General features: G+C 43.7%; 1 protein-coding gene across 4 annotated transcripts in view; it reads left to right on the top strand.

Annotated features, from left to right (window-relative positions):
• Nucleotides 1-17,590, top strand: part of SETBP1 (SET binding protein 1) — a 264,409-nt gene that overhangs the window by 171,553 nt on the left and 75,266 nt on the right. For all 4 annotated transcript variants that reach the window (XM_069774935.1, XM_069774934.1, XM_069774933.1 and 1 more), the window contains one exon: nt 7,705-11,170. In XM_069774935.1, coding sequence (XP_069631036.1) covers nt 7,705-11,170 — 3,466 coding nt within the window. The remainder of the gene's footprint in view (nt 1-7,704; nt 11,171-17,590) is intronic.

The raw sequence follows: 17,590 nt of genomic DNA, 5'->3' as shown, positions 1-17,590 counted from the left end.
AGAGATGAATACCCCTTACTGCTTGCATTTCTGCAGGTCCCAGTCCATCTTGGGATCCTTCTACTGTTTGATTTTGGCCAGGTCACTATGCAGCTATACATTGCCCTCTACAACTTGAAATTACAGAGCAAAGTGGAAGAGCAGGGTGAGATAGAAACCTGGACGTGCAACGTCGTAGTTGCACACTGGGAAGAGTAGGTCAAGCTCCGTGGAACTATACCACCTCTGAAGGGATGGAAGTATGTTTTATATATGAATAATGAAGCCTTAATAACACTGCTGCTAAGTTTGTTAGCAAGGCTTTTGGACAAATGAAAGCATGCAGCTTAGCAAAGGCATCTTGCTCTGTGAACCCTGGCTTCGCAGACGTAATGTCTGAAATGTTCACTTAAAAACCTTTGCGCTGGCTCGAGGCCAAACAAGAACTGAACCAGGGTTATCTCATCAGATGAATGGGCAAAACTGTATGAGTCCCATTGTAGTCCACCTTAGCTGGTGCCCAATTGTTCTCTCCCAGCTGCCTAAACTGAGGCGGCAAACTGTGTTACGCTTAAACACGATATTTAAACTGCATTGTTATGTCGGTGGTGATGGGCTCTTTGTTGGAGATGACAGAAAAATCCCATTGTTTAGAGTTTTCCCAGACTCGGTGCTTAATACAAAGCCCTGAAAAGAGCAGGGTTGTTAAACATTTGATAAAGAAAATATGTGCAGAGATGGGTCTATCCCACTAGTAAGGAGCAGATCAGCCCGCAACACCAAATCCTGCCTTTATAAATCCAACATGTTGTTGCAATTTGCCCAAATAAAATCCTCAGTCCCTGTATGTGGAAAATGGAAGTGTCTGAAATCCAGCAAAAGACTGAAATAGTGTGCAAATCATCCGTTTTAAAGCTGGTAGCAAAATTAATTTGGAATAAATTTGGAATTTCTGAATTATTTAGCAAATCACGATACTTTACCAGGAATGCATGAAAAATTATGATGGGTGACCACATGAGCATCTTTGGACCCATTGGCAATCTCTGCATTGCTTTGTCTTTTCCTTAAAGTGCTTTAGATAGGTATTCCCAAACCAACTATAAAGCAAAAGCCTGAAGTTCAGTTCCTCTGTATTGACATGATTACACAAATATCTCAGGGAAGACAGAGCTACCTAGCAATGGGAGCGCAAATCTAGAAGGACCTCCAGCAGCTTCAGTGAAGATCCTCCTGATTTGCGCCAGACTCACACCACAGCCTGTGATGTTTGTGTTCGGTGAATGGACACAAATAGGTGATGCTTTGCTTTTAATTAACCCACTCCCACCCCATGCTGTGTCTTGCTCTCAAGTAGTTCCCCTGCAGCTTTGTGTTAATTCCTGCCTCTCTTTCGATATCTAACGAATGATCCTTACTCCTGTGAGTGTGGTGGTGTTTGGGCTTTGTGCTATTGAAGAAGCAGGGAGCTGGGGAAGGAGTAAACTCTGGGAGTGATAAATTTGATAAACTGCTCTGGAAAATCACCCTTGTTTGGGATGGTAATGATGAATTTTATGTTAGTGCCTGCTGACGTGTTTGCCATTAGTATTTTAATTGGAATTAAACCCCCTACATCAGTTCTGAAGCAGATTCAGTGGGGTTTTTCAGAAGACACTACTGCTGTTTGCACTTCTAGCAAGTGTCATATGCCAGTTGGTGATCCTTCCTCCCTGCTTAGAGTCACCGAGGACCTAAAGGGCTTCCTGAGACCATTTCAGACACTTGCTATTATGAACTAACTTGACTTGATCACAGGTCCCTCCTATATATTGATCACATTTCATGTCAATGACTGCTCAACCTGTAAGTCATCAGGCCAGAGTTAAGTTCCCCTGAACCTGGTGTCTCATCTGCTTGGCATCTTTTATTTAGAGAGTAATGCTACCCCAGGAAGGCTTAGTGCACTCACTAAAATATACGAAATATCTGTAACCTGTAGTTCTGATTAGAGCTTTCAAGTGAGCAGTTTGCAGCTGTCCCATTGGGACACAAGAGGAAATGCTCAGTTTTGAGCAAAAGTGTGAGCTGAGCCAAGATTATTTATTCATATGTTCGAGCTAGAAATCTCAGGGTTTTTTCTTCCTTTTGAAGGGTTTTCTTCTCCAGTAACATGTTTTCATGCATGTCTAGGAAGCAGAAACTGAAGAGGAAGCTTTTTCAAGAGGAAAAAATCACCTGGAGCTTCTCCAGTTTTTAGAAGCTCCTTGAGACGGACCAAAACAGAGTCTGATTTTTCAGAAGGCAGGTTCCTGTTGCATTTTCCACTTAACCTCAGTGCCACCAGATTTATTCATCCAGTCTTGAAAATCTCAGGTTGACCTTTTGCTAGGCACCAAAGGTCTATTTTCAGCATTGTCTGGAGTACTTTTGAGTAGAAGCTTAAGTTAAAGCAGGTATGAATTCTGGCCTGCCTTTGCTCTGAGCTGGCTGGTTACAAGGAAGGTCCACTTTGCATGCAATATTGCTGCCATAGCAGAGTGCCATGCCTGAGCTAATATCCTTCTCAGCATGGCTTGGAGACAACACCTGGTGATCCAGCTTCTAGCCAACCCAGGTGGCTAGCAAAGCAAATATCCCCATGCGTCCAAGCAGTCACAGCTTTACCCCATGGATTTGCAATGAGATCCCAGCACCCAGATGCCAAAATTGCTACCAAAAATGGCTTACAAGTTCCTAGACTACACAGAGGTATTATACGGTGTTTCGATGAGATTCATTCTCACTGGAGAGGCAGGGGTGGCCTTGAGATGAAAGCAAGCACTTCCCAAGACTCTGATTCTAAGTGACATTATTCGTTTAGGAAAGCCTTTCCTCTTTTTCTTTTCTTTTCTTTTTTTTTTTTAATTTTATTTCCAGCCTATGAAGAAGATAACAAAGGATGGTATGTCCCCAGAGCACACTCTGATGTGTCACTGTAGATGCCAATCCCCACAGACGCTCCCGATGTTATTAATTTTTAAAACAAACTTGCTGATTGAGGTTCTGACTGCCTTTAAATTGTCTCTACAAGGAGACTGTGTACTAATTAACCCACAGAAACAATCAATGATGTACCTTTTTCAAGTTTCAGGGTGATTAGAATATGAAAATGAAGAGCACAATGGTGCAGATGTTTTAAAATCACAGCAGACAGCAATTAGTGACATGGGAACCAGCTGCTTATCTCTCCAGATAAAGCCTCTTAATAGGGAATTACACTTGAGGAGCCATTACACAGATGGATCTGCGAATGATTTAAAGAGGGGGCGTTGTAGTATTAACTTTGATTTGCAAGCCAGATTCTTGACAAGCTGTATGTGTGTTACCTCCACAAAAAGGTACTTTTGGAGCAGGGGGGAACCATCCCCTGTAAGCAATCAGATTTTTTTCAGGTGATGGAGTTCTCTAATTATGTATTTTACCATTATTATTATTTTTAGTTATATTCATTTTTATTTGGATTTTATTATTATTATTATTTTACTAAGCGCTTGATTTGGTTGCTGGCGTCTCCTCCCACTTTTTGCTTTGGGATTGGAAACAGCATGTGGATTTAGAGAGAAGCTCAGGCAAGGGAATGGGGAGGCAGAGTGAGACATCCAGTAGTTAAATGAAAAGAGTCCCTGAGGGATGGATTCTGCTGCTGGGTACTGCTTGCAGAGTAGGGTGCCGCTCATCATGGGACTGATACAGTCTCATCCCCTCAGTTGCAAGGGCTGCGTGCCAGAATAAAATTGTTAAGAAGAGTAATCGCCTCTGCAGGTGCAGCGTTGCACAGATCTGGCAGGGCAGGTGTAAACACACCATCCCACCTCCTCTGCTATCTGGCCAGTACTCCTCAGTTGCCAGTATATGGGATGTATCCTGCTGATAGGTCTACCCACCATTGCCAAAGCTGAGGACTGAAACTCGTGAGTTTGGCATTAAAATTGTATACTACTAATAAAAGGATTCAGACTTTATTCTTTGAATCTAAAGTTTAGCATGTGCTAGATCACATTGCTCAAACTTCTTTGCAGTTATGAAAGCTATTAACTTCTTTATGTGTATTTTATTTTCTTTAAAGGAAAGATGGGATTATTACCCACTAAGCACATCCAGTAAACTGAATATCAAGAGAAATATTGACCAAGTCTGGTGAGATGTGATAAAATAGCATGGGTTAAGTTAGGCTTCTGCTTTCACAAAAGAAGAAGGAGCAGAGTCCCGGTGAAGAATAGCTAGCTGCTGAAGAAAATCCCATTTAATGAAAAGGCAAACTACAAATAGAGAAAGGCACTGAAGTCTGAAGTATTTTTAGGCTCTCATAAAACAAAAAGTAAATAAAGGTAAATCTTTCTGTTTTCATGAAAAAGTCCACTATTCTTGATGCCAATCTAGGCCAGGCTGCCGTAGGAACTCTGTACAAGTCCACAGCACCTTGCCAAAAATTAGGGAGCTGCAGTATATTGCATGCTTACTGACAAATAAAGAAATGAATCTGCATGAAAGACATCAAGATACAGGCTTCTGAAGAGCCCTGTTTGCCCTCACCCTACTGACAACTCTGGTATCCTCCACTACCTCAGCAGAGGCTTAGGTTAGCTGAGCTGGAGCTTGTTGGCTTCTTAGGGTGTTGCTCGCCCAGCAGGGGAAATTGAAGCCTAAGCATTAGGACCAATGGGATCAGACAGCAACCCAGATGGATACATGGGGAATAAAATACACTTGGCTGCAGTATTTTCAACTGATTTAGTAGTGCTTTTAGGTAAACAGTCTCCGCACATCCATTGCAACCGCTGAAACCCAACCTGCTGCAGCCAAATGAGCTCTGGTTGCTGTGCTGCAGAGGAATTATTTTGGTGTGATGTGGACATGCCTGGCAAGGGAGAGCGAATAGTAAATGTTATGCTGGAAGAAGCTGCATGAGGAAACCCAGTGGACTGTTATGTGCTTGGGCAGATATATAGTTTTGACATCCCGCTTAGGAAATGGAGTCCCCTGATCCTGCAGACTGGTCATTTTTTGAAGGCTGGTTGAAATTGGAGTGCTTATCCGTGTGATTAAATGCCTCCAGAGTTGGCACCTTTGATGACATAGGCATATCTTTCTCATGAATTGTAAGATAGATGTTGTGGTGGCCTGCGGTGCTGGAGTAATGACAAGGCTATCATTAGGGATATGTTGGAAGTTGCATCATCATTTTATAATGTGCAGGCCGAGGAAATGAGGCTGGAGGAGCCAAGCGATATATCAGCATTCATCGCTGATATATAGCTGGCCTCTCAGTTCTGAGCCCTTATTAACTGCCTTAAAATATAGATCAGAGATTATTGCTCTTTTAAACTAGTGATCTCTGTGTGTCTGGTGGGCTTGGAGGGACCAAGGTGTTGCCAGTGTGTGATGTTTTCACTCACTGCTGTAACCCGCTTTCTTTTTTTTTTTTTTCCTTCCAAATGAGATTTTTCAGGTCATTTAGTTTCACAGCTCAGCATTTTGGAAATAACGTGGGTGTAAGGGAGCAGCTTTGATTGCAGCCGTCGGGCCAGGATCTGTGCAGAAACAGCCTGGGCCTGCCTCGGTGCAGGCCTTAGCCCATCACTTCCAGGGCTTTTCCAAGTCACAAATCATGGTACCTCGGGAAGATGATGTTTCGTGTGAGGCTTGGGTGGAGGACACCCACCTTCAGCCCACTGGGACCTCACCAGGGGTTGACCACCTCCCTCACGCCTCCTCATCCCCACCTGATGGCGCACCCGGCCTGGTGGCCTGAGGGGGCAGGAGAAGCCCCGAAAGGCTGAGGTAAAAATAAAGCTCAGGAGCATTGTGATTGATTTTTGAAAAAAAATTACAATAAAAGTAGACTATCAAACATCAGCGCCAGTGCTCCTGATTTCCTTTTGACCCCTCCCTGGCCTCATCCCAAGGATGTGGATGCAGGTGGGCTCCATTTTCCGAAGGAGGGCATCAGCGGCGTGGGTCATGGCCGCTGCGTGCTGTGTGGCTTGCGCACGGGAGGCCGCTGCGAGGAGGAGGTGGAGGAGGAGGAGGAGGAGGAACTGATTCATTCCCCCGAGGGCTGTTTATGCTTTCGGCTCTTTTCTCAGGCTGAAGAAACCGGGTGTCACTCGCCTGCGACATCTGCAGCTCCACCGCAGCTGCGTGCTTTCATTTTCTCACTCCACAATTCCTGGAAATCTCTGCTTTCCCTGAGCATGGCTGGTCCATGTGCACGACAGCTGAACTATCCACAGGATTTAAGAGTCCCTGATTACTCCTCAGACGATAGACCAGAACAGCTTCATCGTTACTGCCTTTTCCAGAAAAGGCACATGCCCGTTTTTATGTGTACAAGAAGGATATCTCAACATCAATTTGCCAATAACATGTATGTTTACTGGTCACTAAATAATGCACCATGGGCTTGGGGTTGTTTAGGACTTTTCAAATCCCTCCGAATTTGCTCAGAACTGGGGACACCTCATTTCCCAGCTCAAAACCCTCTTATGCTGACAGCCTCCTCGCCCCAAAACTTCTGTTGCAAACACCTCAAATGGGGATCTAACGTAATGTTACTGAGAGAAACTTAATTGTAACAGGGTGTTTGCAGAAACACAAGACACTTAGCAGTTGTTTTCTATTGTTCTTTTCTTGGTTACACATTTATTTTAAGTCTCTCATCATTTATTTGGCATTCGGAACAGTGTCATTACAGTTTGCTAAGAACAGTTTTTTCCTGTACTAGGTGTACAAAATCAGTTGCACAGTTTGATCCAGAGCTTTACAAAAAAGCTCCTAAGTGTAATAGGAGAAAACAAATGGCTAGAAGAGGTCAGTTAGTGAAAGTGAAAAAAAAATTTTTTTTTTTTTTTGCTTTCAGAGACTCTTTAAAAGCTTACAGCTGTAACAAACATAATTTCTTTAGCTGAAGGAGGTCCACCAAGAAAAAGAAGTAGACTTTCTTTTGCTCTGTAACAGTCTTCAGCATAATTCTGCCCTTACTGTAGCCTCTGCAATTTGAAGAGCTGCTGTTGGATTAGAAATCATATTGAAAATATCTCTTATGAACATTGCAAATAGCAGATTATTAAAAGGGAAAGGGAGTAATGCAAATCTTGAACCTGCCAAGTGTGCCTCACACACTTGACGCTATGCATATGATTTTAAGCACTAAGTTTGTGGGGATGACTTCTATGTGGAAATTTAAGCAAGTAAATCTTTGCAGATTCTGGCTTCATAGGGAAGTGGACCCATGGGTTTTTATCTTGTTTGTTGCAACTTCCAAGATAATTTTGCCTTTTTCTTGTTTACAACAATGAGCTTAATTGCTGTTGTTGAGCATCAAGTTCTGTGAGGGATTATTTTTTAGGAAAAAGGGATTCTCACCAGGAGGCTGAATTGCACCATTCATCCATTGAAAGGGAATATTTTACTTGTGTTTTAAATTAAAAATCAATAGAATATGTTTCCTTAGCAATTTAGCATTTAGAGAAGTATTTCCATTGTTTTTAGAGTGGGAAAACAAAACAAAACTTGTTTACAGAGCATGAATCTAAATGCAAATTTGGCTTAAGTATAAGAAGACTTTATAAAGGCTTCTAACCCTTACAAGGACATTGGTTAAGAAGAGCTGTCATTCACTGTACAAATAAGAGCTGCAACCAGGGGTTATGAATGGACTGATAAACTGATTTTGTATTCTGTTTATTTTCTTCTGCCTTCCAGGTTTACGACCGGCCACAAAAACATTCTGCTCTGCACTACGATCCAGGCCTCCAACAAGAGTTCACCGGTGACACCTTAAAATCAAAGCACCAGCAAAAAAGTAGCAACCAGCACCATCTTGACTGGTCAGCAAGCTCCGATACTGGATCCGCTTCTCAAAGTTGTTTCATCAACACAGAACCCAGTCGAGAAGCAGTTAGTGCCACCAAGGTGCCCGCTCCGGAGCCAGGAGTTTCCTTCAGCAAATCCCAAACAAAGAAGTCCTGCGCCGGCAGCACGTGGGGGCAGCTGTCGGGCAGTAGTAAAGAGCTTGCCATTTGCAGTGCAGTCCCATCACCCAACAACATCAGCACAGCCGCACAGCCGCCCAGTGTTTCCGAGTGCAACGGGCTTTTGCCTCTCGGTGACCAAGATGGAGGTGTGCAGCTGGAGGCCCCCGATCAGCCCGCCGGGAGTACAAAGAAGAAGTCCAGCAAAAAGGACTTGATAAGTCAGACCATCCAAACCGCAGACATCGAATGGGTGAAGAGTGCTCAGAAAGCATTTGACAGCAAATCCCATGACATCATGGAAGGGAAAAAGGAGTCTTACTCGATGGACAGTGTGTTGGATACATCACCCTCGAAGCAGAATCCCACTTCTGCTAGCAGTTGTGAAAGTGACACCAGTCACGTACGAATTACTATCCCAATAAAGTCTCCGACAACAGATACATCTGGCCACAAAAGGAAAAAAAGGCAATCCACAAAATCTTCCATAGAGAAAACTATCCAGGAGAAAAGCCTGCCTTCTGGACTTGCTATGAGCAGTGAAGTAGCAAACAGGACTAGCTCTCAACCAGAGGGGACTAAAAAAGATCTTCGAGCCACAAAGCCAGGGAAAGTGATCGAAAATGAGTCCCCCTTAGTAGCTATCGACAGCGGTGTGCTCACTGACAAAGCTTCTCCCAACAGTGCCACCAGACTCAGAAAGCCTGTAGCTGTGACATCCACTCTCCTACCCACCGATCTTCCCACAGCTGGTAAATTATCTGAGGTCCAGCACCCCAAACATGCAGCTAAGCGGCGATGGACCTGCAGCAAACCTAAATCTATCCTTCGGGAGACCTCCATGACAACATCTGAGAAGCTGATGGTGGAGCCTCCTTCAGCCTATCCCATCACACCATCCAGCCCTCTGTATACCAATACAGACAGTCTTACTGTGATCACACCTGTCAAGAAAAAAAGAGGACGACCAAAGAAACAGCCTTTGCTCACTGTTGAAACCATTCATGAGGGAACCTCCACCAGCCCAGTGAGTCCAATCAATCGTGAATTTCCAGGAACAAAGAAAAGGAAGAGGAGACGGAATCTGGCCAAGTTGGCCCAGATGGTCCCGGGAGAGGACAAGTCCATCAGTGAACTCAAGTTTCACAAAAAGGTCGGGAAGCTTGGGGTCTTGGATAAGAAGACCATCAAGACCATTAATAAAATGAAGACCCTCAAGAGGAAGAATATTCTCAATCAGATCTTGTCCTCCTGCTCCAGCAGCATAGCTCTGAAAGCAAAAGTCCAGCCACCGTCTAGTGCTGGGCCAACCACCATTGATGCCAGACTAGGGAAGCAGATCAATGTCAGCAAGAGGGGGACTATCTACATTGGTAAAAAACGGGGCAGAAAGCCAAGAGCAGAGCTGCAGCCTCAGCCAGAAGAACCTAAGACAGCCATCAAGCACTCAAGGCCTGTTTCCAGCCAGCCAGAAAACCCAGCAGTGCCTTCCAACCTGCAGTCACTCGTGGCATCGTCACCAGCAGCTATTCATCCGCTTTCGACACAGTTAGTGGGGACTAACGGCAACCTTAGCCCTGCAAGCACTGAAACAAATTTTTCAGAGTTAAAAACTATGCCAAATCTTCAACCTATCAGTGCTCTTCCTACAAAAACCCAGAAAGGAATGCACAGTGGAACTTGGAAGCTGTCTCCACCCAGGTTAATGGCTAATTCACCTTCCCACCTCTGTGAAATAGGTTCTCTGAAAGAAGTCACGCTGTCGCCGGTGAGCGAGTCTCACAGCGAGGAAACCATACCGAGCGACAGTGGGATAGGTACAGACAACAACAGCACTTCTGACCAAGCCGAGAAAAGCTCAGAATCCCGCCGGAGATACTCCTTTGATTTCTGCACCCTGGACAATCCAGAGGCTATCCCATCTGACACCAGCACAAAGAACAGGCATGGTCACCGGCAGAAACATCTCATTGTGGATAACTTTCTCTCTCATGAGAGTATTAAAAAGCCAAAGCACAAGAGGAAAAGGAAAAGCCTGCAGAACAGAGATGACCTCCAGTTTCTGGCAGACCTTGAGGAACTCATCAATAAGTTTCAAGTGTTCAGGATTTCCCATAGAAGTTACACATTTTATCATGAAAATCCATATCCCAGCATCTTCAGGATTAATTTTGATCACTACTACCCCGTGCCATATATCCAGTATGACCCATTGCTCTATCTTCGCAGGACCTCTGACATGAAGTCTAAGAAGAAGCGTGGTAGACCTGCCAAAACCAATGACACCATGACAAAGGTGCCTTTTTTACAAGGGTTCGGTTACCCTATTCCCAGTGGGAGTTACTATGCACCCTATGGAATGCCTTACACATCAATGCCTATGATGAATCTTGGTTACTATGGTCAGTATCCAGCTCCTTTGTACCTGTCTCACACGCTCGGAGCGGCTTCCCCATTTATGAGACCTACCGTGCCCCCACCCCAATTCCATGCAAGCTCTCATATGAAGATGTCCACTACTGCCAAGCATAAAGCAAAACACGGAGTGCACCTACAAACACCTGTGGGAATGGGCCTTGGAGACATGCAGTCCTCTTTGGCTCCTCCAAAGGTTGGAGGAACAAGCCTTTCAAGTGGCCGACTTCACAAAAGGAAACACAAACATAAGCACAAGCATAAGGATGAGCGGATATTGGGGACACATGAAGATCTGAGTGGTCTCTTTGCTAGCAAGTCCACTGGCTTCTCCAGCCATGCGATCAATGAAAGGCTAAGCAGCTCAGATAAAGACCTCTCCTTGCTCAACGAGAAAAGCAAGCATAAGGAGAAGCAGAAGCACCAGCATTGTGAAACCGGACACAAAGGCTCAAAGAATAACTTTGAAGTGGATACGCTGTCTACGTTATCACTTTCTGATGCCCAGCAGTGGACACAGAGTAAAGATAAAAGTGACTCAAGCAATGATCCCATTGACTCTTGCACAAAGAGATACTCTGGTAATACTGAGAGTAATGGAAGGTCAGACTCCCTGGACATGTTTGGTGAAATGAATTCCTCGAGTGAGAAGCGGGACAACGATACAAGTGGGAATAAAAGAAGAAGCTTTGAAGGGTTTGGAACTTACAGGGAAAAGGACATTCAGCCCTTCAGGACAAATAGGAAGGACAGAAGTACTTACGATTCTTCAGCCTCTTCAGGTAAGCTCTGCTTTATTCTATTTTACCTTACTGCATTTAAATTTCAATGCTGAACAAAGAGGGATTTGCTGTTTACAGCAAATATGTTTATGAGTCAGTAACTTCTCTGGCTTTTTGTAATTGACTCCCATTCTGCATCCAAACTTTTGGGAGATTGACAAGAAAGTCAGCCACGCGTTAAGCCAAAACCTTTAAAAGTCTTTGAGTTGTTACACAACATTTTTATAAATATTTGTCCTGCCTTTGCCTATCTCATAGTTTGTTGTACTTCCTCCCAAAATCTCACCTTTGCATTCTGCAACAGCAGCAATTATAATACCTGTTGGCAAGGTAGGCATCCCTTATTGGTGTCTAATGTCACGGGGTGGTAGTCGTCGCCCAGCCTTTGGAAGAACAGCCACGGTACTGAGCAGAGAGTCTCTGCTCTGGCACAATACATACAAAAGCCATTTGTTGATGGGATGAACCAGATGCGTGGGAAGTTGTGGAGCTGGGTCAGTGTCCCATGACTGGTGTAGTATACTGCTGATCCAGAAGGACCCAGCACAGTGGTAGCTGGGCTGAATATATGGAGACCCTGGGTACGATCCTGGTGTAAATCTGTCAGTTCCAGTTAGCAGGTGTCATGTAAAGTAATTATCCTGAGCATTGAGTGGCTGTGGGAAGGGACTGATGTCATGGAAACAATAAACCCTAGCCGATTGACTCTGAAAAGTTTTAGGACTCATGACTTGGAAATATAAGCTGGGTAGATGAGAAGGGAGGAAGCTCCTTTCAGCTGCTAAGGACATCTGTTCCTCTCCTGCAGAGGAGGGGGGGAAAAGGTATCTGAATCTTGTCTGAGAGACTGAATTGTACTTTACAATAGGCAGCTGCTTTCATGATGACACAGAGGCAGGTGTTTTGCTGCAGTATAAATGAATTTAGCTTGGGAGCAAGCCCAGAGCTCCTGCACCATCAGATATTTATCACAAAGCAGATTTCACACTTGATTCTGGAAAGGGTGAGCTTTACTGAACCAACCAGTGGTGGATGAGATTCTGATGTGCTAAAAAAGAGCTTCAAAGAAACGTAATTCGTAGCCTCCAAAATGAAAAGAGAATCAGCTGAAAATACAGAGGGAGCAGAGAATTTGTATAGCCTGCCAATGTAAGGCTCTTAAGTTTTTTATTGACTTGTAACTCATTGAGATCCAAAGACTGCTCATGCTTAAGCCACCTAGGCATTTTCATTTCCATCACTGAGGCCAGGATCTGGACTATAGCAATGAAAAGCAGTCTAAAATGAGAGCTTATCCCATGAAAACATTCCCATTCATAATATCATGTTATATCAGACCAATTGTGACACCCAGAAATGAGACACCCAGAAATATTGGAAAACAGACTGAATTCAGTCAGTGGTTATATCAGTGTTGTTACATGCCTGACAAAGAACCAAATTATTCTCCACCAAGTGCTGCAGTGGCTGTTGCATTAAGGAAGTTGTGTCCTAGCAGACAAGAGTTAAAAGTCTTGAAAATTTTTAACAAGGCTATTTCTGGTTTTCAGTGGAATTTACTGATTTCACAGTTTGATAACAGTTGGATTTGTAGCCTTTTTGCTTTCTGAACAGAAGGTGTTTGCTAAACCTGTACATTCCAATTTACTATATTTCACTTAGGCATAGCAAATTGTCAAGAGAAAATTCTCAGCACTGCTGAACCCAAGTGAGTTTCCAAAGTAGGGGCATGATCCCCACCAGGCTGACTTGGAAATGGAATTGGTAAAGAAAAAGTTCATTTCATGTTATTTTTCTTTAGTTTATTGACCATGACGATAAAAATGTAAGATGGAGTGGTAGAACTTGCAGTAGGACCTTCTCCAGATTCGCTGTTCAAACTTTCAAAACTGGTTCTCATTTAAACTAAAATTATTATTTTTATTTATTTTTACTTTTCATGATTACAACTGCACATCACTCCCCATGACCTAATCCATCAAGTCATAGATTATGGACTGGTTTCTTCATTGTCAAGCTATTATTTAGATGGAAAAATCATCAGCAGTTAGCTAAGCAGAGCCAGCTAACCAGAGCCATACCTTGCACTACAAGGAAAAACACTAAAACTAAAGAGCTCTGCCAAGAAAGGCCTGGAGCCAAGACTGCTCATTAAAGCCTAGGAACATCTGTCTGCTTATGACTGTCTAAGATCTCACTACAGCTTTTTTTCCTCTCTGCCTTTGACCTTCACTGGGATTCCCAACAGAGGTCCGCACTTGAGTTTAGCCATAGCTATTAACCAGTTCCCACTGAGGAGGGATTAAACTTTTCCATGATAACCTTGACCTTCTTTCTCCTAATTCACCTTGCATTTCCCTGAGGTGGCTAAACAGTGATTGACTAATCATAAAAATAAAAGTTAAGAGAAAAAAAAAAGCCCTATGGGAACATATAGCTCTGTCCCAGGAGGCAATTTCCATAGCCTGATTGCTCTTGCCATTCAGTATTTGTCATCTTTCACAATATAAAAGTAATATATAACAGAGATAAGAGGAGACATTCTGAATATTCAGATGAAAGCTGAAAATAGATTTATATCACAATTTCAGTGTTATCTTTACTGCATGGGCATTTTGGCAGGCTCATTAATGCCATTCGCGCCTTCATTGTATGTTGCTGGAGATTAAATATGGAGCAAAACTCACCCATGCTCGGTAGAAATATCTGTGACAGGAGTAATGAGAGAACGATTTGGTGCTCTTTGGCATTCAGGCTTTGCTGTTTGTTTTAGTGTAGTGTGTTGGTGCAGGTGCCATTGTATTGTTGTTATTTTTATTATTCTTCTCTGTGTTGTAACAGCACTTAGCCATTTCTGAAAAGTTTAGTGTTCCCTAGTGCTAGGTACTGGTCATGCATATGATAGAAGACAGTCCTGCCTTATAACCCTACATCCTATGTATGATTTTACAATCTAGAAAGATTAGGACGTCAAGGGAAGAGTTGTCCTTCTTACTTTCTGGAGGAGCTGGCTGCAGTCCTGGCACAAGAAATCTGTACCAAGAATGAAGGGTCCCACCTTGGCTGGCCACAGCAAATGTCCATTCCCTGTACTGCACCAGCTTGGACTATCGCTGGGCATTCATTAGTGGGTATCTATCTTGTGAGCTTTGGCTCATATTATATCTCTTGGGACCTCTTGGGGTTAAACATGCAGTGTTAATACGTATGGTTATTCTCCCAGTGCACTGCCTGTTTCTCCACCATCGTTCTGGAGAAACCGGAGTCCTTTCCACAAACACTAGTAACTCTTCCCACCTTCCTTCCCATCCCCTCCCCGTGACCTGTTGCTTCCTGCTGCATTTTGCTGAAATTGCTATTTTCGTAAGATTCCTTGTGCTCACCTAACGCTCCTGCATTTAGAAAGACTAATTGTTCAAAACTAATTAAACCCTGCTTTCCTGTTTGGCTGATGCAGAATACTAGTCCAGTGGTATTAGTCTGGCTTATAGGCAAGGATACAGCAGAGGGTGTTTCAGATCCTGCCTTGCCACCGTCATACTCTCACTTGGGCACATCCTAAACTGAACTTTCAAGTTGTGTGTGCACCCAGCATTGACTCACTTGACTCCCTCCTTCCACTCCCCGCAGCCAGAGGTACCTCATGCATTTGCAAAATGTTGTTGGGGTGCCTCTGGCACTCTGCGACCCGAGGCACTGCGCACAGCTGGATGGCTGATCCTTTCATCTGCTCTCCAATAGCTACTAAAGCCCCAGGTGAGGGACCCAGGGAGAGGCCACAGATTGGTGCCACAGCTGGGCTGGGGAGACTGAGAGCAGAGCTGTATTTTAAAGAGGTCCTCATAGCAAACTCCACATCTCCTTGTCTGCCTGCTTCACTTTCATACGTGATGCTGAAGAAGGGACTTGAATTGCTGATGAGCAGTCTCGATGCCATAGCTTGTGCCTTGGAAAAAAGCAGGAATGGTTACCTCTTCACTGTTTCCTTAGGTGGGCAAATGAGGAAAAGCACATTTAACATTTTAAGGTGCACAGATAAGACAACAATTTGTGTATACGACCTGTCTGATTATGTCCTCGTTACAGTTATTGCAGGCCAGGATGTAGCTGGGGGTGAAGCAGAGGTCAAAAGTCACTATATGCAGGGCTGTATTTCTGCTTTTTTTTGTAGTGAGGCTAATCAAGGTCTATGCTACTTTACGCTCACAGTATTTCTGCCGCTTTTTTTTTAAAACAATGATTATACAAGCAAAGATTGCCTTGCTTGCATATTGGGCATCATGGCTCAAAGATCAGCTAATAAGTACATGGGTTTCATCAGACGTAGCACAGACGCCATGCACAGTAAATTTACAGGAATATAAAGTTAATCATATGCAGCTATTAGGAAAGTAGTAATCATCAGTCTCCAAATGCTGGATAGTTAGCATGACAAACATGCTTTACAAATTAATGCTTAACTTACCTACAAGCCCCCCCATGCTTTCCTCCCTCAACGTCCAGCAGTGCTACAAGCTGAATTTCTTCTGATTTGACCTTTCCTCCGTCTGTATGGTGCTGGTTTAACTGTGAAGGAATCAGTATCAGCTTTAGATGGAGGATGGGCATCACGCAGTGGGTAGTGTTTGGCCCTATGACTTGAGTGGGAGAAGAGGGACTGTGTCACGCGTGCGTACATATGCAAGTCAAGATTATTAAACACACGACTGTATGTTGTATTTGTTTAAAGTTATTTTCCAGCATCTTTATCTTAAAAGTGCCCTTATTCCTGTTAAAAAGTCTTACATTGGGTGATTAAACGTTCCAAAGGGAGAGTAGGAGGAATACTGGAGGAAGGGAGGAGAAGTGACAATCAAACGAATGAACAGCATTCATCTGATGTCAGTACAAACACACATATAAGTAACCGTGCTCTGCTGAGGAGTGTCATTTATCCAGATGAGATTTCTTCCCTGACAAAACTCCCTTCCATGGCTCAGTTTCCTGCTGGAATGGGCCATTGCCACACAGCACTGAATAAATCTCTGGTTCGTCCTCTCTCAGAAGTCAAATGCATTACTGTGATTTAAAACAGGACTTGCTATGAGCAAAAACAAACATGGTGAAATATTGGCAAAGCCACCATGAGTTTTGTTTTGGTTTGAAGGGGGGTGATGTTTGGGGTTTTTTTTTTAAGAAACAGCATATGCAGTTCTGGACTATTATCATGAAGCCTTAATCAGCCACAGTTTTACACCGAGAAAGAATTTTTAATTTTTTTTTTAATAGCTCCAGAATCACAGAGTTGGTTCATTATTCAGCAGCGAACACATTATTTCAGTAATAGAGGAAACAGTGGTCCAATACTATATTTGATGAACATTTTCTCAACTGCCCAGCTTAGAGACATAAAACGAATGTCTGTACTGGCTGGGTCTTGCATACATACTCATGGATGCACCTTCACATACTGGAACAAGGGAGAAGTGACAATCAGGTGATGAATGAAGTTCATTTGATATCAATTCAAACACACGTATAAGTCACCTTGCTTTCTTCAGTAGTGGCATCTGACTCAAGGGGACCCAGGTGTCATATGGCATTGTGTGCACAGACACAGAGGCAGGCTGAAGTGTGGTCCAGGGTTTGAAGACCTATCTTCTATATCATAGTTTTCTCATGCAACTGCAGAAAATTGTCTAAATTGCAGTAAACCTCAGCGTCTGTCTAGGAAAAGGGGGTAAAAGCAGTTTGCTGCTGTACAGAGCCACGGTGAGCTCTGATACACATCGATGTCCAACGAATGCAGCGTGGGAGCAGTGGCAGTGCTTGAAGCAGATGGGAGAAGAGCCAGACGTGAACTTCGCTCTCTGAGGATGTATAGAGTATTAGTCAGCCTCCCTTTCCCCAGCTCTGCTTCTGCTGTGGTTTCCTCCAACACCCCAGGCTCCTCTATAGCTTCAAGCAGCTGCAAAAGTTTTCCAGCCCTAGTGTCAGTGGGGGGGTTCTGCCCTCCCCCTGTGTCCTGTGGTGAGGGACAGGCACTGTACAGTTACGGGGTGAGTGTTTGTACCATCTGGCCCATAAAACTCAGCATCGGAGCTTTACAAAATACCATTATTTGTAAATACAATTACATTCATCAAAACAGCTGTTTGGGCCCCTGGCTCCTTAGCAGTATAACCAAAACTACTGGAATGACCTCCAAAAGCATTATCTGGGCCCCTTAAGATAAACGTCCTTCTGGTTGTTTTCCACTAAGTCTTCTGCCAGTCCTGGGGAAAGGAGGCCAAGCTAGCGTGACTGTTACTCCATTCTGCCCACAGTGTTTCCTAGAGGAATGGGCTTTTGAGGGAAAACAAAAATGATGGGGAAAGCAAGTTAAAGCTTTCCTTGAAAGTGTTTTGACCAAGGCATTTGAAATACAGTGAGCTTTGTTGT

This window comes from Haliaeetus albicilla, chromosome W (genome assembly GCF_947461875.1).
Source record: "Haliaeetus albicilla chromosome W, bHalAlb1.1, whole genome shotgun sequence".
In the NCBI taxonomy this organism is placed as follows: domain Eukaryota; kingdom Metazoa; phylum Chordata; class Aves; order Accipitriformes; family Accipitridae; genus Haliaeetus; species Haliaeetus albicilla.
Note: the sequence above shows the minus strand (reverse complement) of the source record. Positions and strands in the feature narration are given on the sequence as shown.